Below are 24,427 nucleotides of genomic sequence, written 5' to 3' on the forward strand. Positions count from 1 at the left end.
GGAAAAATCATCAGCGTGGAAGAATGAAGTTACTGTCTCTTCAAAAGAAGGTGAAGATGTTTTATCCTCAGATGCCGACTCCAAAACGGGGAAAAAGCAAAGCAGTGGTGAAGAGGCTTCTGAGAAGGAACCAACATCTGAGCAGTCAGAGGGTAAAGCATCCGATGTTAATACCAGAGATAAAAACGGATCTGTGGATGACTCTAATGTTAGAAATGGTATTGACGCTGATAGCTCACCCCGAACTAAAGATACAAGGAGGTATGTTGTTTGTGCTAGACCTGATGTGGTTTGGATTGCATCCTGTGGAGTTCATGTGTTTCCGTGAAATGTACTGCAAATAGAAAATAATAGGGTATAATATGGCCCTACAGATAAGAATTCATCTCGGTGATTTACATTGTCTATGTTATTTTTCCAGTGAAAATGGCCATGATGATGGTGAATCTACTGCTTCTGCTGGCAAAACTGCAAATTATGACTNCTACCCCTTCTTTTCTCTGGTTAAATATTACCCGTACCATTATAATTTTGTGACCAGTGCTAGGAGTTGGTTTACAGAAGAATTTCTACCTGTAAAATTGTGTATTTGTAGTGTAATGTATTCCTTTGTTTATGTTCATGGAATTTCCTCTTTTTTACAGGTTGGCAGCCTGGAATCCAGGAAGGTACTGCTGATTGGGATGAAGACTGGGATAAGCTAGAGGAGGAAGGTATGCTTGCTGTTTAGATTTTGATTTTGTTGTCAGATGAGATTATTGTGGAAGCATGGCTTTAGATATAATATCAATTTCTTGTGTCTATATATATGTATATATATTTTGGGTGACGTATCTTCCAAAATAGTTTTATGGATTTAGCAGTTGGAACATTTGAAATTCACATCCTATTTTTTCTTCACTTCCAGGGTTTACCTTTGTCAAGGAGCTTACACTTGATATCCAAAATGTCATAGCCCCACCAAGGGAAAAATCATCAGCGTGGAAGAATGAAGTTACTGTCTCTTCAAAAGAAGGTGAAGATGTTTTATCCTCAGATGCCGACTCCAAAACGGGGAAAAAGCAAAGCAGTGGTGAAGAGGCTTCTGAGAAGGAACCAACATCTGAGCAGTCAGAGGGTAAAGCATCCGATGTTAATACCAGAGATAAAAACGGATCTGTGGATGACTCTAATGTTAGAAATGGTATTGACGCTGATAGCTCACCCCGAACTAAAGATACAAGGAGGTATGTTGTTTGTGCTAGACCTGATGTGGTTTGGATTGCATCCTGTGGAGTTCATGTGTTTCCGTGAAATGTACTGCAAATAGAAAATAATAGGGTATAATATGGCCCTACAGATAAGAATTCATCTCGGTGATTTACATTGTCTATGTTATTTTTCCAGTGAAAATGGCCATGATGATGGTGAATCTACTGCTTCTGCTGGCAAAACTGCAAATTATGACTCTCACGATGAGACAGATTCAGTTTCAAGCTTCAACCCTGACAACGGAAAGGTAAACCAATTTGCACACCCCGAAGTTTGGGGTTTGTGGCGTTCGACATGTATATATTATGTATCTCTTTACCTTTCTATATCTACATGAAAGAATCGTTAATTTGTTTGTATTAACTTTTTTTATGTTTTAAGCAGGACAAGGATCATGGGAAGTATGACAGTGGTTTTGGCTTTGGATTTGGATTTGATGACTTCAGTNTGATTTTGTTGTCAGATGAGATTATTGTGGAAGCATGGCTTTAGATATAATATCAATTTCTTGTGTCTATATATATGTATATATATTTTGGGTGACGTATCTTCCAAAATAGTTTTATGGATTTAGCAGTTGGAACATTTGAAATTCACATCCTATTTTTTCTTCACTTCCAGGGTTTACCTTTGTCAAGGAGCTTACACTTGATATCCAAAATGTCATAGCCCCACCAAGGGAAAAATCATCAGCGTGGAAGAATGAAGTTACTGTCTCTTCAAAAGAAGGTGAAGATGTTTTATCCTCAGATGCCGACTCCAAAACGGGGAAAAAGCAAAGCAGTGGTGAAGAGGCTTCTGAGAAGGAACCAACATCTGAGCAGTCAGAGGGTAAAGCATCCGATGTTAATACCAGAGATAAAAACGGATCTGTGGATGACTCTAATGTTAGAAATGGTATTGACGCTGATAGCTCACCCCGAACTAAAGATACAAGGAGGTATGTTGTTTGTGCTAGACCTGATGTGGTTTGGATTGCATCCTGTGGAGTTCATGTGTTTCCGTGAAATGTACTGCAAATAGAAAATAATAGGGTATAATATGGCCCTACAGATAAGAATTCATCTCGGTGATTTACATTGTCTATGTTATTTTTCCAGTGAAAATGGCCATGATGATGGTGAATCTACTGCTTCTGCTGGCAAAACTGCAAATTATGACTCTCACGATGAGACAGATTCAGTTTCAAGCTTCAACCCTGACAACGGAAAGGTAAACCAATTTGCACACCCCGAAGTTTGGGGTTTGTGGCGTTCGACATGTATATATTATGTATCTCTTTACCTTTCTATATCTACATGAAAGAATCGTTAATTTGTTTGTATTAACTTTTTTTATGTTTTAAGCAGGACAAGGATCATGGGAAGTATGACAGTGGTTTTGGCTTTGGATTTGGATTTGATGACTTCAGTATTAAGCCTATAAAAACTGGTTCGACCATTTCAAACGACTTCCTCCCTCCTAAGTTATCTATATTTGCTGATTCCGTCCCAAGCACACCAGCAAATGCAAACGACGTTTCCCCTGCAAAACCTTCTGTGTTTGATTCAGTTCCGAGCACTCCAGCGACGAACAATGCCTCTTACGCAGGCCAGAAATCATACTTTGATGACTCTGTCCCGAGCACTCCAGCTTATCCAGGGAACTTGTTTGCCGAGAAGAAATCCTTCTTTGACGACTCTGTCCCGAGCACTCCTGCTTATCCAGGCAACTTGTTTGCCGAGAAGAAATCCTTTTTCGATGACTCTGTCCCGAGCACTCCTGCTTATAGCACGTCTGATTTTGGTGGGAAGCCATTTGCATCAGAGACTCCTCGTTCAGACAACTTGTTCCCAGGAAGAAGCCCCTTCATGTTTGACTCTGTTCCAAGTACACCTGCACACGATGATTTCTCTTCCAACAGCTTCTCCCGCTTCGATTCATTCAACAGCAACAACAACGACGCTTTCGCTCTATCCCGCACAGACTCGATGCGTAGCACGAGCGAGCCTGACCCATTTGCATCCAGGTTTGATTCGTTCAACTATCAAAGATATGATTCCTTCAATGCACAAAGCTTTGATTCATCCGGCAACAACAACGCATCCGAGACACCTAAAGCCTCATTGACGAGATTCGACTCAATGGGAAGCACAAGAGACTCTGATTACAGTCATGGGTTTGGGTTCGACGACCATGACCCATTTGGTTCTACAGGACCATTCAAAACAACGACAACTTCAGCAGAGACATCACGGAGCTCTTCTGATAATTGGAATGCCTTCTAGCCCCCAACAAAGCCCACGTGTGACAATGAAGAAGAATATGATCCACATATCATATACATTGCTGCTTTTTATAGTTGGAATTTACCAGTCGAAGAGTTATTATGTATCTTCATTTCTTTGGTTTCCCCCTCTGCTTGCTTCATTTTTTATTGTTAATATATAATTTTTTTTTCTTTTTTTTTCTTTTTAAGGATTATTTTTTTGGAAGAGAGTGTCTCATCGTTCTTTGAGTAGTGTTTTATTTTTCCTTGGGTATCTTTGTTTGTTATGATGAATAATGGATTCTTCTTATTTGTCCCTGTGAAACCCCTTCTACTGTATCTTTGTAATCGTATGGATACTTTTCAGATACATTTGTTATATACATTGGATTGATTGGTGGTAATAGTCCGTAATATATAAATTGATTTTATACGTTCTATTATGTTAATTGACATGTTAAAAACCTTTTTGTTATTAACATAGATATATCTCAAATCTAATCATATTATGTACATAATTTAAGAATTCTGGTGAAGCTGCGCTTGTTCAAATTTGTTTGATTTGAGGCGCGTGGAGTGCACGCAACTTGCTCAAGTGTCAAACGAGTCACAATCAAAAGTGGGAAGGGAGGCACAAGTTTTAATTGGAAGCACTTCGGCAATGAAGAGGACGAATCCACCAAATTACTGCAAACTTCCAAAAATTGTTCATCTCAAAATATTATCCGCCACTCAGCTGAAGCGGTTCTCGAGTTTCTCTCATGCTCCTATGCTCTTCTTCCTTTTTCCCTTACCACGTTTCTCACTTCGTCGTCATGAGTCGGCTTTCTCCCGCCACCGGAATATCTCACCGCCTCCACTTCTCCGTTGATTGGAGTTCCGAACTCCTTCCGTTCGGGTTTAGGTTTCGGAGAAACGATGTCTCGTTTAAACGCCGTTTGAGATTTGTGATCAGAGCGCAGCTTTCTGAGGCTTTTTCTCCCGATTTAGGTTTGGATTCTCAGGTTACTTTCTTCTTCTCTCCACTTCCCTTCTTTATTCCATCAATTAACTTAATAAAAGAGAGACAGAGTTTGCGACTAGATTTTTAGGTTAGAATTCAATATTCATCTATGCAACTTTGGCTGCTGCGAACCTAGCTTATCGAATCATTTGCTAATTTATTGATTTGTTATGAACTGGTCGACTGACTTCATTCACTTTTGATATTTAAGGCTGTGAAATCACGTGATACATCAAACCTGCCTTGGATTGGTCCAGTTCCAGGGGACATTGCTGAGGTTGAGGCATATTGTAGAATTTTTAGATCAGCTGAGCGACTACATGGAGCCTTGATGGAGACATTGTGCAACCCTGTGACTGGTGAATGTCGGGTACCGTATGATTTTTCGCCTGAGGAAAAACCACTATTGGAGGACAAGATAGTATCAGTGCTTGGTTGTATATTATCTCTTTTAAACAAAGGAAGGAAAGAGATTCTTTCCGGGAGGTCATCTTCTATGAGTTCTTTTAATTTGGATGATGTTGGTGTTGCCGAGGAATCGCTTCCACCGCTTGCTGTTTTCAGGGGTGAAATGAAACGGTGTTGTGAAAGCTTACATATTGCCCTCGAGAATTACCTGACTCCCGATGATGAAAGAAGTGACGTTGTGTGGAGGAAATTACAGAAGCTTAAAAATGTCTGCTATGACGCAGGTTTTCCACGCAGTGATAATTATCCTTGTCAAACACTTTTTGCGAATTGGGACCCTATTTACTCGCCAAATATGAAAGAGGATACTGATTCCTACGAGTCTGAGATTGCCTTTTGGAGGGGAGGACAGGTTACTCAAGAAGGATTGAAGTGGTTGATCGAAAATGGTTTTAAAACAATTGTTGACCTGAGAGCTGAAAACGTCAAGGATACATTTTACCAGGCGGCACTTGATGATGCAATTTCCCTTGGGAAAATTACAATGGTGCAAATTCCAATTGAAGTCAGGATGGCTCCTAAAGCTCAGCAGGTCGAGCTGTTTGCTTCTATTGTATCAGATAGCAACAAAAGGCCGATATACGTTCACAGTAAAGAAGGTGTTTGGAGAACTTCTGCGATGGTTTCTAGGTGGAAGCAGTTCATGACACGTCCGGTCACTAAGGAAATTCCAGTCTCAGAAGAGTCAAAGCGTGGGGAGGTTTCTGAAGCTAAGCTTGGACTAAATGCTCTAGTATCTGGTAAGGGTGTAACTGATGAGCATACTGATAAAGTTTCTGAAATCAATGAGGTTGATAGTAGATCTGCTTCAAACCAGAGTAAAGAATCTGGAGGCAATGAGGGAGATACATCTGCATCAGAATTTACGATGGTGAGCGATCCTCTTAGATCTCAAGTTCCACCAGGCAATATTTTTTCAAGAAAAGAAATGTCTAAATTCCTAAGGAGCAAAAGTATTGCTCCTGCTGGTTATCTTAGTAATCCGTCCAAAAAATTGGGAGCAGTCCCAACTCCCCAGTTTTCATATACTGGTGTGACAAACGGAAATCAGTTTTTTGATGTAGATTCCGTAAGAGGACTTGCGGAGACGGGAAACTCCAATGGGACCCTTCTTCCTACAAGTTCTAAAAGTTCAGATTTTAGGAATGGGAAGTTTTCAAATGGAAATGTGCATAGTTCTGCAGAGCCTATTGCAGTGCCTCCTAGTAATAACTTAAGTCGCGTTGTAGGTTCCCATTCTATTCGAGAGTCTCAGAGAAACAGTAGTGCTTCTTCCTCGGATTCCAGTGATGATGAAGCTGGAGCTATTGAGGGAAATATGTGTGCTTCTGCCACTGGCGTAGTAAGGGTGCAGTCGAGAAAGAAAGCAGAGATGTTCTTAGTCAGAACGGATGGAGTGTCGTGTACAAGGGAAAAGGTGACAGAATCCTCTCTAGCCTTCACACATCCAAGTACTCAACAACAGATGCTTCTTTGGAAAACTACCCCAAAAACTGTCTTACTGCTGAAGAAGCTCGGGATGGAACTGATGGAGGAAGCTAAAGAGGTGAAAGTTTTGCTTTTTAAATCTAAATTATTCCTTTTTTTTTTTTTTTTGCATTAAGGCTGCCTGAATTTTAGGAAATCCATGAAAAGTCGTTGTTATTTCAAATTTGTTTTTAGGCTGCATCTTTCTTGTATCATCAAGAGAAGATGAATGTTCTGGTTGAACCTGAGGTGCATGATGTATTTGCCAGGATTCCAGGGTATGGCTTTGTCCAGACTTTTTACATTCAGGACACGAGGTACAAATTAAGTTGAGTAGACATCAGCGACGAATCAGTCATCAATGGCTCAATTATGATTGGCTTTGTTTTGGTTTGTTTGAATTTCAGCGATCTCCATGAAAGGGTTGATTTTGTGGCATGCTTAGGGGGAGATGGGGTGATATTACATGCATCAAACTTGTTCAAAGGAGCTGTCCCTCCCGTAGTTTCATTTAATCTGGGGTCCCTTGGATTTCTCACTTCACATCCAGTAAGCCTTTTGACATATTCTATTACTTAACTATGTCTAAGTATTCTAGTTCTTTCGACAGCCTTCTTATATTTTTTTTATTAATTCCATTTGTAGTTTGAGGACTTCAGGCAAGACCTCAAACGAGTCATCCATGGGAATAACACATTAGATGGGGTTTATATAACTCTTCGCATGCGTCTTCGTTGCGAAATCTATCGTAATGGCAAAGCAATGCCTGGTAAAGTGTTTGATGTTCTGAACGAGATTGTTGTTGATCGAGGATCCAACCCATACCTTTCTAAGATCGAATGTTATGAGCACGACCGTCTTATCACGAAGGTTCGTACAATAATTACATCTCAGTGTTTGTGTAAAAGGTTTCCCTGCATGGATGAAATTTCACTGCTTGTGTGTATTGACGAATAAATGCTATTATAGGTACAAGGTGATGGAGTTATAGTAGCCACTCCTACAGGAAGTACTGCTTATTCTACAGCAGCAGGAGGTTCCATGGTAAGCTGTTCAACTCTGCATTGCATACCAAAAAACAAGCTCCTTGGCATATCTGCGAACTATCATGCCGTTCTTAACGTAATTTTAGTGACTGTGAGTGCGAAAACGTTTTCTATTTGACATTTATAAAATCCAAATATTGCAGGTGCATCCAAACGTTCCATGCATGTTGTTCACTCCAATCTGCCCACATTCCCTGTCGTTCAGACCAGTTATACTTCCCGATTCTGCAAAACTCGAGTTAAAGGTAAAGACTTTAAACATAACCGCAACTCAGTACTTAGTTAAACCTGTAGAGCTACACTNTTGTTAAGTAGTAAAACCAGTTAATCACCCAAGAAGAGCTATAAGCTCAGGGAGTGAGACGACATGTGTTTAGCTTTTTGAAATGCTGAGAAAATCTCTCTAAACGAAAACAGATTCCAGATGATGCTCGAAGCAATGCTTGGGTTTCGTTTGATGGAAAAAGAAGACAACAACTTTCAAGGGGAGATTCGGTGAGAATATACATGAGCCAACATCCACTCCCAACTGTCAACAAATCGGATCAAACCGGTGATTGGTTTAGAAGCTTAATTCGTTGCTTAAACTGGAATGAGCGTCTTGATCAAAAGGCTCTTTGATGATTGATTCATTCACCAACACATACATAAACATAGGGTAACAAGGTCTGTTTGTATTCAGCCCTCTCCCTCTTTACTGTACAGAATAATTGAATACAATATTCCCAAGGGAAACCATTATAATGTTCACCTTTTCTTCGTCGGTCAATTTTTTTCCCTCAAATAATAAAATGATTACAGTGTGAATATATACTAGATATTGCCCTCATTGATCTTTGCCACTTTTAAATATGAATTAAGAGAAAATTTGTTTTTCCTAATTTTATTAAAAACCATGTGTATTCAAAAAGAACAGCAGAGGTCATCGTCAGTCACCAGTATTCTTTCTTTAATTTTTATGTTAAAGAGCTTATGGTTTTTCTTTTATACGCATCATGTTGTGATTTTGCAAATAAATACTTCTTTGTGATAATCAAATTTACATCATAATCATCGACAATAAACAGTGATATTGTACACTCATTTCCCCCACATCAAGAAAACGAGAGTGTGTATCTCAAAACCCGGTACGCCACTCCATAACCATTTAGGTTCAGTGTTCAGCTTGGCTTTCCAACTTTGGTCCGTGATGTGAAATTTCGTCTGGTTAGATACCTGCGAGAGTTCTCATTAGCATATGGAGAGAGCGAAATGTAGAAGAAGTTGTGAAGACATCAGTGTCATCTGGAACATGAGGACTGTAAGACACTGATAGATAGATAGATTGATCATTTGGTTTAAACGTCCACATCACATTTACTTTCAATTTAAAAGCATGATGTAATCAAACTTGAGTATTAATGGGCACATTGCCTAGTTTTTTAGCATTCAATTGTATATAAGTAGTAGGGAATGTAATGTGTGGTACCTCAGCTTGAAACAGTCGAGTCTTATGATATGAATAGTTCTTGGGAATCCATCGGCGATGACCAGTACTGCAAGATTGATTCTATGGTTAGCCTTCTCGTTGCACTTAGCATTGAGATGAAAAAACGACATCCATCAATCTTATATTCTTCGAGAGGGTTTCTATGCGCAAAACTTCTGACATTCACCTGTTGAGGTCCAACATGAGAATCAGACAGATAGAGAGCGGCAAAAAAAACTAACAAAAAACAGATAAGGATCACTGTCCTTACCGCTGAGCTTAGTTTATTCATGTTCACAAGATGGTCTCTCCAATAACAATCCAACGTCTTTAAAAGAACTGCTCTCTATTTCCAAAAAAAAAATCGATCAGACATTGTGATGTCAATCATGTGTATACACGCAAGAGACATAAATTAATAAATAAACATGTACCTCTATTTCTTTTATGTATCCATCATCAAAGCCAGAATCTTGAACACCAGTCAAGTATGAAGCAATCAGATAATCACCGAGGAACTTCCGGAGAAGATTAATTGATGTTCGGTACTTCCCACTCCTACAGACGATATCCTTAAAGAGTTAAAAACTCAAGGTCTTTCTCAAGATACACAGGTCCACACAATCTATACAAAGACTTTATTTAACTTACTCACCCCGTCAAATCATCGGAGCAGATATCGAGCCAACGTCGCAGTGAAGAATTCTTTCTGCGAATTCCCCTGAAAACGTTTGGAGGTTTTGGCAAGTGCGGAAGGTAAAAGTCTTCCATGTCTATTGAACTTGTCTCATGTAGGTTTTCAAGGGACTGTAACATGGTTACTTCTGTAACTCCAGAAAATGACTCTGATAGAGCTAATTGTTAGATCTCATGAGAGAGAGTGGTAATTTTTCTCAATAAGCAAGATATTATTCTGCAATAGATGGAAAAAAAGAAAAAAGCTTACCATCCAGTAGGTTCCCTGTTATAGCTATAAACTCTTTCAATAACTTGGCCAAGCTCCAGTATCTTGGATGCTACCACAAGACATCAAATATTTTAAAATGAACATTACAGCAAAAAACATTTCTAGAGAAAAATGCATTCGATGACACCTATTTGGCAGATTTTACTGGACAAGAGTTTTATTTACCTTCTGTAGATTAGAATTTCCAACGACGATTTCATCTACAACAGCTTGCATATATCTGAGAAATAATAATAATAATGTAGCTAACTCAGTGAGATCTCAAACTCAAGAGTCAGCGGTTGAAAAAATATGCACATGAAACACATGCTAAACTTTAAATGTCCATGGACATAACAAAGGTAACTGCAAGCGTGGCGCTTACTGGAATAAATGTTGGGAGCAACTTTCGTTTTCTCCCGTCAAAAGCAGTTGCCTTAAATCATAGACATGCTTCCTTTGAACCTAAATAAGAAAAAAATGGTTGATTCAGATAGCGGTATAACCCACCAAAATAATAAACTTCTATACAGAATATACCATACATATGGTATGAACTACAAATATTACAAACTTAAATTGGCCAACCGATAGCATCGTCTGGGAGACGATAACCGTTAAATTATTATAATTAGAATTAAAAAGATGAAAAAAAGTGAACAACAAAGTAAAGAGAAAACAGCTGTAGTCTTTCAAGCTTATAATCATGGTACTAGAGATATATATTTCCATATGGTCAAGATGCAAGTACAGTAAAAAATAATTGGCAAATCTGGTACCTCTAACACTTCATCAAACTCAACCAGGCTTTTTCTTATACCAAAGAAGTATTTCTCTGCATTGATCTGGAGAGCTAGAAGCTACAATGTCGAATGAGATGAGCCAGATTAGCAGAAATAGACAATTTTTGTATGAAAAACCAATGAAGGAACCAGAAAGAAAATAGAACAATGAACTACTTACCTGTTTTACTATTGTGTCACCTTCAATTGGTAAATCTTCATCGTTTGTAATCTTTGATATAAGTCTCACAGCCCACTCAGTATCAAAATTAAACTTCTGAAACATCTCATCTTGCAAGCTGTAAGCAAATTAACAGTAATATGAAGCGTTGCATAGCAAAGATTGGTATGATTCCCAAAAAAAATCAGATTGATGCAAAGTTTATAATATCAAAGCAGTGAAGTCTTTTACGTGTAACTTGCTAATACAGAGAGTTTAGTTCAGGAGAAGAATCAATCTGATTACCTTACCATAAACCGCGTGGATCCTGGATCTCCTTGCCTTCCAGCTCGGCCCCGAAGCTATAAAAGATAATATGGAAGCAGAAACTTGGAAGATTATACATTTGAATTCATCAAAGACGACAAAGATAAAAGATAATACAAAGATTAGTCATTTGAATTCATCAAAGACGACAAATGACATGTCGTGTTGACTGCAAGGTCTCTACCATCTTCACAATAAAATGATACTGTTGTATTCATAATTCGAGAAAACAAATTATCGCATTTCACTCGTAAAAAGAACAATGATTATGTAATTCTTTGTTCATCATACTACCATTCTAGATAGTCGTCCAGGAAACATATTTTTAAAGGTTCGCAAGTCAAAACAATATACTGGAAATGACAGGTTGGGGAAAGGGATTGCTCTAGTACTTAAAACTAATAATAAGATTAACACATTTGTTTCAAACAAGTAGCATCCAGGCAGATCAGCAAAACTAATAGCTTACCTGGTTATCAATCCTCCGAGACTCATGCAAAGATGTCCCAATTACATGAAGGCCTCCAAGCCTCTTCACTTCAGACCCTTCATGCAGGCAATGGGCCTCACAGTCCTTTAAGACGGACAGATAAGCCAGAGCAATAGCAGGGCCTAATGGGTACATTTCTGACTGCTCGTTGACAAGATTCTGCAGTTGCAGAGGATCCATGGTCTGGCTTTTCTCCAAAGATTCTGTGATCGCGGACTTTGCCTTTTTCCTTGTCCAGCTTTTACTTTCACTTTTGCCAACATATTTTGCTGAGTCAATTGATTCCAAATGAAGAAACTAAACATCAAACATAATCCAAAGACTATGCGCACAAGTTCCTAAAATAAGTGTTGGATATAGAGGCAAACCCATAAGTGAAGCTCTAGCTAGCAAAGCTAATGATGATGGTCCCACTTTTATTTTTGACAATACCTGATATGATTTACAGGACAGTTCAGTTATTCTACAATGGGATAGTAGAATAGGGTAAATGATCTTTCGACCTTTATTCTTATGAATACCAATATAGTGAGATCATAATATGAATACTTTTGCACGTATACCTTCTGTGATAACTCATTATCGTCAATATCATCAGCCACAGGTTCACTCGTTAGATATGAAAGGATGCTATCTTCTATAATTTCCCTTGCAAGCATCTGATTAAACCCACAAACAAAGCAGGTGAATTTTGAGCAGGAAATCAACGTACAGATCACAAAAAAGATAAAAATAATACACAGCTAGATGCTCTAAGAAGACAATCAACTGCAGGTTAGACGAACATCTGGTAAAAGATAAAGACGTTAGCCAATATACCTTCGGATTTCCTCCCAGAATAATGTTAGTACCCCTACCAGCCATATTTGTAGAAATGGTGATGGCATATTTTCTTCCTGCTTGGGCTATAAAATCAGCTTCCCTGGCAGCATACTGAATGAAGGAACAAACATAATATCAGAACTAGCTGGCATCATTTGAGCGATGCCGCTTTTACAATGCAGAGGGACAATTTTCGGATTCACCTTGGGTCGGGCATTCAGGACATTGTGAGGAATTCCCCATTCTTTCAGCAGTTCTGATAAGTATTCAGAATTCTCTACACTGCAGGATGACGCTAACTTGTTAATAATGGAAAAGTAATGTATTTTAAAATTTATCTTCTTATGTAGTCCTCCTTGGTTCATTATTAGATCTGCCAACATAAACCACACTCGATAAAGAAATTCAACATATACATATGTCAGTGTTTTAAGTATCTCCAAGAAAAGAGGGCCTGAATCTTTCTTCTGTATGTTCTTTTTTTTTTTTTTGACATCAGGACATTGCGATATATTCTGAAATCCTGAATTAATATGCCCAAGTCTATGTGTGCAAAAGATTCTGAGTGGTTTTAGTCACATGGAGCTACCTTGTTGTTCCTACTAAAACAGGTCGACCTTGCCCAAACATATCTTCCACTTCTCGACGAACATGTTCCCATTTACCCCGAGCAGTCTAGCATGCATCATACCAGATGGTTGAACGAGAAGGCACACTTTGTTTAACTTTTAGCAATCAGACGAAAAATGCATATAGAAATACGAGTTTTAAGGATGCTTACCGCGAAAGCTTGTATTGGTAGATCGATTCGAATATTTGACAAATTTGTAGGAACTTCAATAACAGGTATTTGAAACATTTTCAAAAACTCTTTTTCCTGCAAGAAGGTGAAGAAACACGTGTGTTTTAAACTGCCTTGTGTAGTCAAGAACATGAAATGTTTTGAAAAATATTAAGAAGGTAGGTCAAAAGTGAATCCCCATGTACATACTTCTGTTTTTGCTGTCCCAGTCATCCCGGAGAGCTTTGGATAGAGTTTAAAAAGTGACTGATAGGTGATTTGAGCCACAACAATCGAATCAGCCTACGATAAAAGAGTTATCGTCATGAATGAAAGTGTTTGAAGCATAGTTTTTACATTACAACTTATGAATCTGGCTGACAAACCTGAATCTCTAGACCTTCTTTAGCCTCGACAGCCTGGTGAACCCCTTCAGACCATCTCCTTTTATCTTCAACTCTTCCAGTCAACTGAAAAAAAAAAAATCCCTTGTTTACTCAAATCCTCATACTTTCTTCAATAAGATATAAATGAAACTGCATAACAATTACTAGCTATCTCTCGTCAATTTAGGAAATGAAAAATTGAATACAAATGAAGCCAAATCTACTTATACCTCATTGATTATTAGTGCTTTCCCATCTCTCACAATATATTGGACATCCCGCTTGTAAAATTCTTTAGCTTTTAAAGCATTCATAACAAACCTGTAATAATCAAAATTTTCAATATACAGGGATCCAAAAAACAGCACAGAAGCGTTGCACCAAATATGAGAAAACACTTATTTTGAGACCGGAATAAAGAATACTATCTTTAAGAACATGATAGGATTTGTAAATATGAAAACAGATCAGAAACAGTTTCTTACTGGAAATTTGTGTAAAACATTATTAGCGGATACCATAATATCCAGTAGTAGGCTGTCTCCTAAGAAATTCATGATTATTCTGTAAGAAAATGATACCCTACTATTCTTTATTCAGCCATAAGCCATTTATCAGCAACAACCTGTACAGCATTTTTACCCCATATCTTCACTAATAACTTGCCAAACATAAAACTGTGACAATTAAATCTAAAAAGTCACCATTCCAAAGTCTTACTACTAAAAGCAACTACCGAAGTTCTACATAACGATATAGAAGTATCAAGAATATCAATAATAGTAACAAGTAGATACCTTGCCCATGGATCATTTTCGTCCCATAAATCAAGCGTCTCAAGAGCCATTTCAGCGAGCGATATACCTTCTTCAGTGAGTTCCACTGAGTTTTCTTTCAGTTCAGCTTTGTAATGCTATAAACAAGATTTTCAAATATCATGTTAGAAAATCCACTTCCTTAATTTAAAAAAAAAATATGCTCGCAACAAAACAACAGAAAAAGGAAACGACAAAACTCACGATATCCTTTACAAGAAGTTCAGCCACTTTGGCAGCAACTGGATATCGTCCGGCATTTTCATTAGCCTGTGGAACAAGTACAACAGAAAGGACCCCATCAATCGGTGAATTTGTGCCCCAAACTATAATTCAAATGACTGAACCTCCGACGAATAATAAATTTCTAAGCTTATTAAAATGAACTACATTACCTCACCACTTATCAGCAAAGGGTTTCTGCCTTCATCAATGAGTACTGAGTCTACTTCATCAACTATTGCAAAGTGAAATGGTTTTGGCCTGTGCGTCACAAATTGTCACTATTGAACCAAACTAAGGAATAAAAAGATTTAGGGGATCTACCATCTCATCACAAGTTGTTCACGGTTTGAAGTAAGGGTTATCTCGTAGATAATCAAATCCAAGCTCCTGAAGTATGCAAAAGTGTTGGTAGAAAGAGATGAGGGATGACAAAAAAAAAAGATCTAATCCAAGTAGAAGATACGATATGAATGAAATACTTACTGAGTTATTGGTGTATGTTATATCACAGCTATAGTTGAATTTTCTCTCTTCAGCTTTCATTCCTCTCTAATTGTTGAATCAGTTTTAGAAGAAAATGCCATAAGTTTTCTACTTAAAAATCTAGAAGGTAAGATGCAAATAGCACCCGTGTAACCTACCTGAATGAGACCAACTGAAAGGCCTAAGAAGCGGTGAACACGACCCATCCATTCAGCATCACGCTGGGCTAGGTAATCATTCACAGTAACCACTGCCAATAGAAAATCAACAATAATGATATACTACTCTTTATAGGTATATCATTTTCGAACAATATGTGAAAAAAAATTGAGGCAGCCAGGCTAGGCCATACATCTCACTTGCCTTATTCAAAATTTCAGCAAATGATCAAGTCGTAAAGAAGCCAGAGAGAGCAGATAACATACCATGAACGCCCTCACCAGTTAAAGCATTAAGATATGCAGCTAAGGTGGAGACTAGTGTTTTCCCTTCACCTGTCTTCATCTCTGCAATAGATCCATCATGAAGCACTCCTCCACCAATTATCTGATGCATCAACTTAAAAACATAAGTACACCCAACAACCACTCTTCAAGATGATAGAAATGTACCCCAATATATAGCATGAATTACAAAATTGAGAATAAATATATAGACAGACCTGCACGTCAAAATGACGCATTCCAATTGTTCTCTTTGCAGCTTCTCGGACAACAGAAAATGCCTCTAGACAAGGAAACCACACACACAAAAGTGAGAAAGTAATTGCATAGCTGTATTAAAAAGGTACATTCTCAAGAAGAGAAAAGTAAACTATGATTAAAAATATATATAAAGAAGAAATAATTTGATCAAACCAGCTTGCATATCTGCTAGGGACTCCCCTCGCATTAATCTTTCTCGAAATTCTGAAGTTTTAGCTTTCAGCTAAGGAGTAAAAACAAGAAAAAAGTTAAAAATACATTACAGGATCATATCTAAGAAATGAAACCTCTCACGCAGTGAAGGCTAAGTCGAACCTGTTCATCGGAAAGGATTTGAATCAGTGGTTCAAGGGAATTGACAGATTGCACAAGACGATAGTAGTCCCGCACAACCCAATAATTCATGCTCGTAAAATCTTGTATATTCCTCTTCACACGGCCCAAGTTCCCCTTAAAATATTGATGAAACACGAAAGTAAATTAATAAAACATGAGTAGAAAAATACAGACGAGACAAATGATCGAACAGTTGGTGTGCGTCAAGTACTGACAGAGTTCTCGAATTACAGAACTAAGATTGTTGACGCATATCATACCAATAGGGAAGCAGAGACGACGCAGTTTCTTCGAACAAGGTGACACCTCTGAATCGGCGTGACGGAACGAGGGAACAAAACACCAGATACGGGTTTTGTCCATGGAAACTTATGATTACATCGAGACAGGAGGCAAGGAGCTGGCTGGCATGTATTAGGATTCACAAAATTCGAAACAGAACCCATTTCTACGAAATTTACTTTTGTTACAGTAACTTTCTCGTTCTTCTGGTTCTTCTGTTTCAAGCCTCCATGGATGAAGGCAAGCTCTAGTAACTCTCAATTCTCGTTCTGTGCCTCACTCAAATTGTTTTTTTTTTTTTTTTTGCCTCCGTTATAGTGGCGCTAAAGTGATTGGCCCTATTATAAAAGCAGGATATATAATTATTTTTTGTTTATAAATAAATATTTGACAATTAAGTCCCTGAATATTTTAGACTCTTCCAATATGTCACTCAGCTTAAGAATTTATCTTTTCTTGTATATGATTTAATCTCAATTTATGCAAATTTGTGAATCACATATATATACAGATGGGACGAAAGAATTCATATACACATGATTGATTTATTTTTAGATATACACAGCATTTTTTAGAGTAGCATCTATGGAGGAAACTAACTTATGGAAGAATGAAAACTCCACGAGAAAATTGTAGTTTTTGTTTAGCATCCACAATAGTATACCTGTAAAATGAAGACACAACTTCTCTCGTCAGAAACCATGAATGCAAAATAAAAAAAAATAAATAAATAAATAAAAAATACCAGACAATTTGGACTAATAATCACCTTAATGGTTTTATCTGCAAACCCTGCAAAGAGCTTGCCTTCCCAATATGACAAAGATGTGATTACTGATGAACCTGGGATTGATCCAACGTGAGTACAGTCTAGTAATACCTCATCTCCTGACATTTCCTACAAACCAGTGTTCGGAAACAGATGTTATAAAAGTAAAATCCAGCAACAGATAATAGGAAATTATAGATTTTCTTTTTACGCTTTTGATTAGATCTGTAGATTATTCGTCATAAGCTCGGGTCTACAAACTAGTGGATTACCTGTACATTGATGGTTTTGTCCCAACCTCCAGTGAATAGCCATTTACCATTCACGGCAATGCTGAGAATTGCACCACTCTGTATTTTTGTAGACTTCATCAAAGTATCATCCCTCCATATCTGATGATAGAATCATAAGAGCCCAGGTTTAAGATTGAGAATAAGATTGAAATGAAGCAAATCAAGCTAAATGTTTTGTTAAGGACAAATTTAAAAAACCTGTATATCTCCGTTTTGATAAGCTGCCACTAGGGTTTGATCGTCTGCAGCTAGAGACAGAATAGATCTCACAATACCTGGAGTCTCTTCCCCCAATACCGTCAACAAACTGTGGTCACTCAGATTCCACAATCGAATGGTTCCATCCCAGCTTCCGCTGTATAGTACTCCATTTAGAACAACAAGCGTTGAGACTACAGATTTATGACCACTCATAGTACAAACCAGGCTTCCATCCTGGGGAAACAATCACCTTCAGATTATAATGGAAATTTTATCAAGACAAGCTTTACAAGTGTATAGGAAAATTAACTTACTTGCAATGACCAAGCTTTGATAGTGTTATCTCCACTGCCACTATACACATACCCGTATTCTGAGTATGCCAATGCATGAATTCCAGTATATCGCCAGTCTTTTGGCTCGTACCACTTTCTTAGCGGCTGATCTTCCAGAGGGAAGGTAGTGCTCCATACAAAGATACCTCCTCCACCGTCGCCACTGACACATACTGGTTCTGCTCCTTCTATGTGCATCAAAGCCATTACTTTCTCCTGATGACCTTTAAATGTATGCACATGGGAGAAGTCCTGCATATAGAATGTTTTACATGAAGATCCATATAGCTAGAATTAGCGATTGTTACTACTAGTGATAAGGAGAAAAGTAAGTTGTAGAAACCTTGCATCTGACAACTATCAGAGAGCTGTTACCGAGCTAAGAAGAACATGAACAAAAATCTATAAAGAAACTATCACTAACTATATATGTGGAATCATGATTGAATCTGTACCTTCAGAGACCATAAAAGGATAGTTTTATCATATGAGGAGCTGAACAGAAACCCACCTATACAGAGAAAACGGACATAAAGATGCGTCGTTAAAAGGAAAGTTGAGTACATTATTATCATTTGTTCAACATATAATAAAATTGGTATAAAAGTTAGAAAACAGTACACCGCATAAGAAGAAGGTATACCTCCAACCGCTAGAGCCGTGACAGAGTCTTGGTGTCCCCGCATGTCTTTAGATTTAACCTTTCCTTCTGAGAGTCTCCCAACAAAATCTATGTCAACCTTACCCTCCTCTGCTTCACCGCCAGTTTTCGTTCCAGGCGACGCTTCTTCCAGTACTTTGGATTCCACTTCTACCAGGTGACATAATTCACTTAGAGGCAAACAGAACTCTTTCCTTTTCCCAGAAATCTTCTTATGCAATCCACTCACAGAATTGAACCTAGGATTCATGACTAGGTCCCTGTTGCATTTCCATAGATCAGACAAAAGTGGACGAGCCAGAGGATCAAGACAGCAACATTGGCGAAGAACTTCAACCATAAATTTAAACTTCCCTTGGAGTTCAGATTCCAAACATAGTTTCTCCGTAATACCTGTGTAAAGCACCAAGAGATCCTCGATACCTTCTTCACATCCTTTTGCATCCACACAATGTACACTTTCAATCAGCTCCTCGGTAAACCGTTTTCCAAGACGAAGCTTAAGGAGAAGAAAACAAACTGGCCAAACATCAGAGCTATACGAAACCAAAGATTTCGAGCTGGAATATTTTATCAACATGTTCTGTTCTTTCAACAATACAAACAACACCTCTGAGCTCATAAAAATCCCCTTCTGTAGTAACCCCACCAAAATCAAACCCATTTCCGAAACACCAACTGGTTTCCTCAAAGAGCTAGTTTCCTCAGCGATAATCTGAAACACATTCCTACCAGTTTCCATCAACTCAATCAAATCAACATAAGCATTCTCAAATTCGTCAAACTTCACACAAGAAACGCTCAAACAGCCTGAGATCACCCCTTCCTTATGCAGATTCATAAGTGCCTCACATATTTGCATACCAAACATTGCTAAACGTGAAGTACCATCAACATCTTCAGTGAGATTATCCCGCAAAAATCCAGTAAGTTTCTCACCCACTAAATACAAAACCCCATTCTTCAAATCACCCCACAAGCCAAAAACTTTAGAAACACCTCTCTGTTTAACCGAAACGATCGCATCAAGCTCATCTCTCTCCTCCTCTCTCATCCCCCACAAACAACTCATCATCCTCTGGACATAACTATACTTGAGGAAAGAGTCACAATCATCATCCTCGAACGAAGCAACCCGCAAAAGACTCACCTTCGACTCATCATCCTTCAGAGTTCCACATAAACACGAAGATGAAGCAAGCTCAGTAACTTCACTCTCACCATTTTCCAAGGAGACGGCGTCGTGGACTAAGATCCGATCCTTCCACGTGGCGTAAAAGTCGTCGGACCATGAACGAGCGACGAATTCAACGGGGGTTTTAGAATTCCGTCTAGGTTCAAGCTTAATCTGGGAAACAGAAGGGAATAGTCTGAGAAGATCGATGTTTTTGGGGAGAGCTGATGGTCCTTGATGAGGGAACTTGACGAGAACAGTGCACGCTGGACATCGGATTGTGTCCGGAAACTTTTTGGGAAGATTCGTTAAGCATTCTTCGCACGCCGTGTGTCCACAGGAGAGCACGCGCGGAACTGAGGACTCGCCGTCGTAAGATTGTAGACACACCGGGCACTCCGGTGGCTCCATCGCCTTCGATGATTCGACTCGATGAACAACTGAGTTTATACGACGACGTTTTTACACTATGACTAAACACAACGTTTTACTCCTGAGGGTAGTTCTGGTAATTCACATAAGAACTTGTACCAAAAACTCCTGATGCCAACACAAAAGATCATCTTTAGTTTACAAACTATGACGTTGTTATCGGTTTTGAAAGCTAGGATGTTATGCAAGTTTTTTATATTATATAGTTCACTTAATTGTGTTACACGAAACTAAAAGGGTTTCTGAATATGCCCAACATGAAGCAAATATATGCAAGTAGAACAAACTAAAAGTGGAGCTATGCCAAAAAGACATGAGTGGAGAAACAGGCTACTCTTTAATTCCGAGGCAGAGTACCATGTTGGTTGATCATGAGTGAGACTTCAATTACTTGTGCCAATGAGTTATAGCTTATTTGCTACTTGCTGGTTGGTTAGTTTCGCTTATGAATATTGGTTTTGAAACTCAGATCATCGAATACAAAAAAAAAAAAATCTAGAAATAATAAGAAAGAAGAGATCAAACACCCCAAAAACATTACAAAATATGAAATAATGGAAAAATCAACTTTATATTAAACTCTACGTATACTACTTCAAAAAAAAAAAAAGAGTTAACGAGTTGGGGTGTTTCATATATGCAAGTGTTCATCTAATTATCATATGGTAGTTCGAAACGGCACAATGGACAAACATGATTGGTGGCAAACCACTCGAGGATGCAACTATCGTCAAACTCGTGTCCACAAGGTAAGGTCGTCACGACTGTTTCTCCCATCGTAAACTCATCAAAACATATAGTGCACTTGTCGGAGCTGGACATCGTCGTCTTCTTGTATACTTTCCTTGACAAAGACTCAACCGCAGACTTACTCGCCGGTCTAGATCGCATATGAATGGTGCTCTCAATTAATGGTACTCGCATATACATGGTAGGATCAGTAGGAGTGAACTTAAAAGTAATATAAATTAACAAAGCCCAATCTGGAGAATAGTTAACCGAGGGATAGTGGACATCGATGGCAAGTGTAGTGAGACACACTTTTGCATAATCAACCTGAAAGGGATTGAGACGGACATCGTCCTCTAAGCAATTCAGTTGTACCCATCTATACCTTGAGTAGCTATCATGGATATCTTTGGCAGGCAAGGAGAAAGCAAGTACTGTCCGGCAATCTCTCATAGGTTCTTCAGACATTAGGATACTCGCTTCGACTTTGATTCTTCCCGCGTCTTCGGGTTTAGGAAAGTTGTCGATTTCATGGCTGAGGGATACTCTGTCAGCAAATAATTCCATTATAATACGAGTTGTGATTTTAGGGATTATCTTCTCCTTGTTGCAATGTCGTCGTCTGTTTATGCATGTTTTATATATAGGGGCTGTGGGACTCTTGTAGCTAGGTCTGGCTCGGATTAGGTTAAATGGAATTTGAGATTTTTTTTTGTTTTTTTTATTTAATGGTTGTTTTGATTTTCGCCAATAATAGTGTTGTTTCCTTTTTGTTAAGTATGGGATAATGACAAAATATATCATTTCGTTGTTGAAACAACAATTGCCAAATAAATGCTAATGCTAAGTTAACTAATTCATTGGCAATACTTCCGTATTCATTGAGATAATGGACCATAATTGAGCCTATTAAAAGGCCATTTGTATTTTGTTTTTATGAAATAACATAAGTTTGAGATTGTTCAACTGTCTTCTCTCCACTTTCATTGTATTATTCAATCAATTTTTCAAAACATATTATCGCCTCTCATAGGTAAGAGTTTTCAAGTTTCTTTTTGTAGTTTAATTGCAAACAAAAGAAAATTAGAAATTTAATTAATTTATTCACTCATAACTCATTAGTTTATTTTTCTCCTTTACAAAACACCTAATCGGATACGTTTCTTAATCAAATCAGTCCCATAATTGCATTCAGTTTGGAGATGCGTAGGTCATTGGAAGCTACAATCACCTTCTCCTGCTCATCCTCCTCGACAAAGAACAAGGAGGGCGTAAACGTATAGTAGTCTCGGTTGTTTTTGTACCCACACCAGACAGATCCAAAAACTCTCCAACTGTTAGCTTCCATGTCATACACATGAAGCCAACCAGGACCACTGTTATAAGTGTCCTTCATCACCCTAACCACAAGGCACTTGCCATCGTACGCAACCACGTTCCAACAAACAAGTTTTATGTCCTCCATGGATACGTTCTTGATCCGCATGGTGAGGGTCCACTTGGAATTCCCAAGTAGTGTGTAAACTGAGATTGTTTCTTTCGTCCCCGATATCAAGGTCAGACGATTGTTCTTCTTGTCTTCTGCAAAAAGCGGTTTCGTATCTGATTCTCCACGATGGAATATGGAAGGAATCAAGCGTGCTTTCTCTGTCTCCGGATTGAAAGCTATGAGGCTCCCATCGTTTCTCAACCAATGAAGAATGCCGTCCAAGTAAACAGGTTTCATCCGCGCCATGAGATCACTTTTGGAGGTGGTGTTGATGGTCGTTTCTGATAACCTCCAAAAATATCCGTCACTGATCTCGAACGCGTACACCGTTTCCGTCTCGAGTATGCATACGATCTTGAATCTTTTGGTGGTTTGACTTCGATATACCGCAAAACCGACGCACATCGCTTTCCCCGTACGAGCAGCGTTAAGGCGTGCAGGTCTATTTGGATCACCACCAACTATCGTAGGCAAAAGCTTTGACCCCGAGTGATCCAGGACTCGAAACCTCTTTGTGAGGGGGTTTGCGACGAAGAGATCACCGATGTATAGTAGGAGAAGGCCGGAGCATGAGCCGAAAATGTAACATCGATCTTTTGACAAATATACTTCATCTCCGCTTGACTTAGAATCGCAGGAAGAGAAAGACTTGCATAAGACGTAATGTGCGCCATAGTTGATGAGGTGAAACAAACTGGATCCGACGACACGGGAAGAGTATCCAGATTCAAAATTCGGATCATCGGATATATGGGAGTTGATCGATCTATTCGTGCATCGCATCATCGCTAGAGATTTGGGGTCCAATCTGAAGAGAATATCGTCGAGAAGATGAAGGGGTAAGTCATTCATGATCAAAGTTGGATCGAAGTGAGATCTCCCTAGTTCTGTTTTAATTTGCATGTTGATTTGATTGTCCTTGAGTTACTTCAGTACTGGCCAGCCTGTTATATAGACAACAAAGTCTGTTATGAAAAGAAATAACAATCAATTATAAAGAAAAGAAAAAAAAAGTATCAATTTAATTTAATTTAATTTATGAAATCATGGAAATTCAAAAGGTTATATATCTATAGTTTTTCTAGATTGCAAAGTAATTTTTAGTTATTAATTTGAGCAATATGTCACCATATATATCCACAGTAATAAATATTAATTATCTCAAAAGTTAGTAATCAATAACAATGAATTAATTTGCCATGTGGTTTGCATTTCTAGATCGGCCACTACTATTTTTACACAAATCACTTACACAGATAATATATTATACATTGTTAATAGATCAACAAAACTACGTATATTCTTCAATTATTTACAGGGGAAATCACGTTTTAAACCTTGAAAGTGTCAATGGGTAGCACTTTAAACCTCGATAAATTTTCACTAACACTATAAATCTTTAAAATGATTTTACAAACACTTTAAACATTTAAAATGATTTTACTAACACTTTAAACATTTAAAATGATTTTACTAACACTTTAAACCTTTAAAATGATTTTACTAACACTTTAAACCTTAAAACTAACTTTCATTTTTGTACCGCCAAAAAAAATAATGGAATAATAATATCCGTCAACGCGAAATAGTTAAACTATGTTGGTTTAATTCAAAATTTTAATTAGCTTTAGTTTTTATAAAAAAATAAAAAAATAATTTTTTGTTCATCTTCATTATAGACAAAACTTTTACAACATTACTCTTCACATTATTAATCCTTTTAATAAATGCATCTCCATTGGATTCTGATTCAAATCGATTGACTTCTCACTGGAAACCAATGAATCTTCTAAATATATTGCCATCTTCAATTTTATATTTGTCAAATGTTTTAACCTTATCTCTGATTCTTCA

At 38.0% G+C, this 24,427-nt stretch overlaps 4 protein-coding genes and 1 pseudogene across 6 annotated transcripts in view; 2 read left to right on the plus strand and 3 right to left on the minus strand.

The window, feature by feature from the left end:
• Positions 1 to 3,905, plus strand: part of LOC104740857 (uncharacterized calcium-binding protein C800.10c-like) — a 9,710-nt gene extending 5,805 nt beyond the window's left edge. Inside the window, exons 10-14 of one of the 2 annotated variants that reach the window (XM_019236172.1) lie at positions 645 to 713; positions 908 to 1,226; positions 1,387 to 1,498; positions 1,636 to 1,684; positions 2,650 to 3,905. In XM_019236172.1, coding sequence (XP_019091717.1) covers positions 645 to 713; positions 908 to 1,226; positions 1,387 to 1,498; positions 1,636 to 1,684; positions 2,650 to 3,518 — 1,418 coding nt within the window. In that variant the 3' untranslated portion in view covers positions 3,519 to 3,905. Of the gene's footprint in view, positions 1 to 644; positions 714 to 907; positions 1,227 to 1,386; positions 1,499 to 1,635; positions 1,685 to 2,600 lie in introns of both variants that reach the window. The other variant, XM_010461575.2, reaches the window with a different exon arrangement.
• Positions 4,159 to 8,294, plus strand: LOC104740858 (NAD kinase 2, chloroplastic). 2 transcript variants are annotated; one of them, XM_010461577.2, is made up of 8 exons: positions 4,159 to 4,503; positions 4,714 to 6,516; positions 6,633 to 6,715; positions 6,845 to 6,986; positions 7,083 to 7,307; positions 7,407 to 7,481; positions 7,627 to 7,728; positions 7,901 to 8,294. In XM_010461577.2, exons 1-8 carry the CDS (start codon positions 4,261 to 4,263, stop codon positions 8,102 to 8,104), a joined length of 2,877 nt encoding a protein of 958 aa, XP_010459879.1. In that variant the 5' UTR covers positions 4,159 to 4,260; the 3' UTR covers positions 8,105 to 8,294. The 2 variants fall into 2 exon arrangements, with proteins under 2 accessions (XP_010459879.1, XP_010459878.1); XM_010461576.1 differs by having other exon boundaries at positions 4,160 to 4,503; positions 6,633 to 6,754.
• LOC104740859 lies at positions 8,482 to 16,802 on the minus strand (annotated as a pseudogene).
• Positions 16,954 to 20,374, minus strand: LOC104740860. The gene is made up of 7 exons (XM_010461579.1): positions 18,732 to 20,374; positions 18,544 to 18,599; positions 18,068 to 18,340; positions 17,751 to 17,987; positions 17,532 to 17,651; positions 17,260 to 17,388; positions 16,954 to 17,154 (listed from the first exon to the last, which is right to left on the minus strand). The coding sequence occupies exons 1-7, from the start codon at positions 20,332 to 20,334 to the stop codon at positions 17,134 to 17,136; spliced, it is 2,439 nt and encodes an 812-aa protein (XP_010459881.1). The 5' UTR covers positions 20,335 to 20,374; the 3' UTR covers positions 16,954 to 17,133.
• Positions 22,216 to 23,469, minus strand: LOC104740861 (putative F-box/kelch-repeat protein At1g20940). The gene has a single exon (XM_010461580.2). It carries the CDS (start codon positions 23,423 to 23,425, stop codon positions 22,253 to 22,255), a length of 1,173 nt encoding a protein of 390 aa, XP_010459882.1. The 5' UTR covers positions 23,426 to 23,469; the 3' UTR covers positions 22,216 to 22,252.

This window comes from Camelina sativa, chromosome 14, assembly GCF_000633955.1.
Source record: "Camelina sativa cultivar DH55 chromosome 14, Cs, whole genome shotgun sequence".
NCBI lineage: Eukaryota > Viridiplantae > Streptophyta > Magnoliopsida > Brassicales > Brassicaceae > Camelina > Camelina sativa.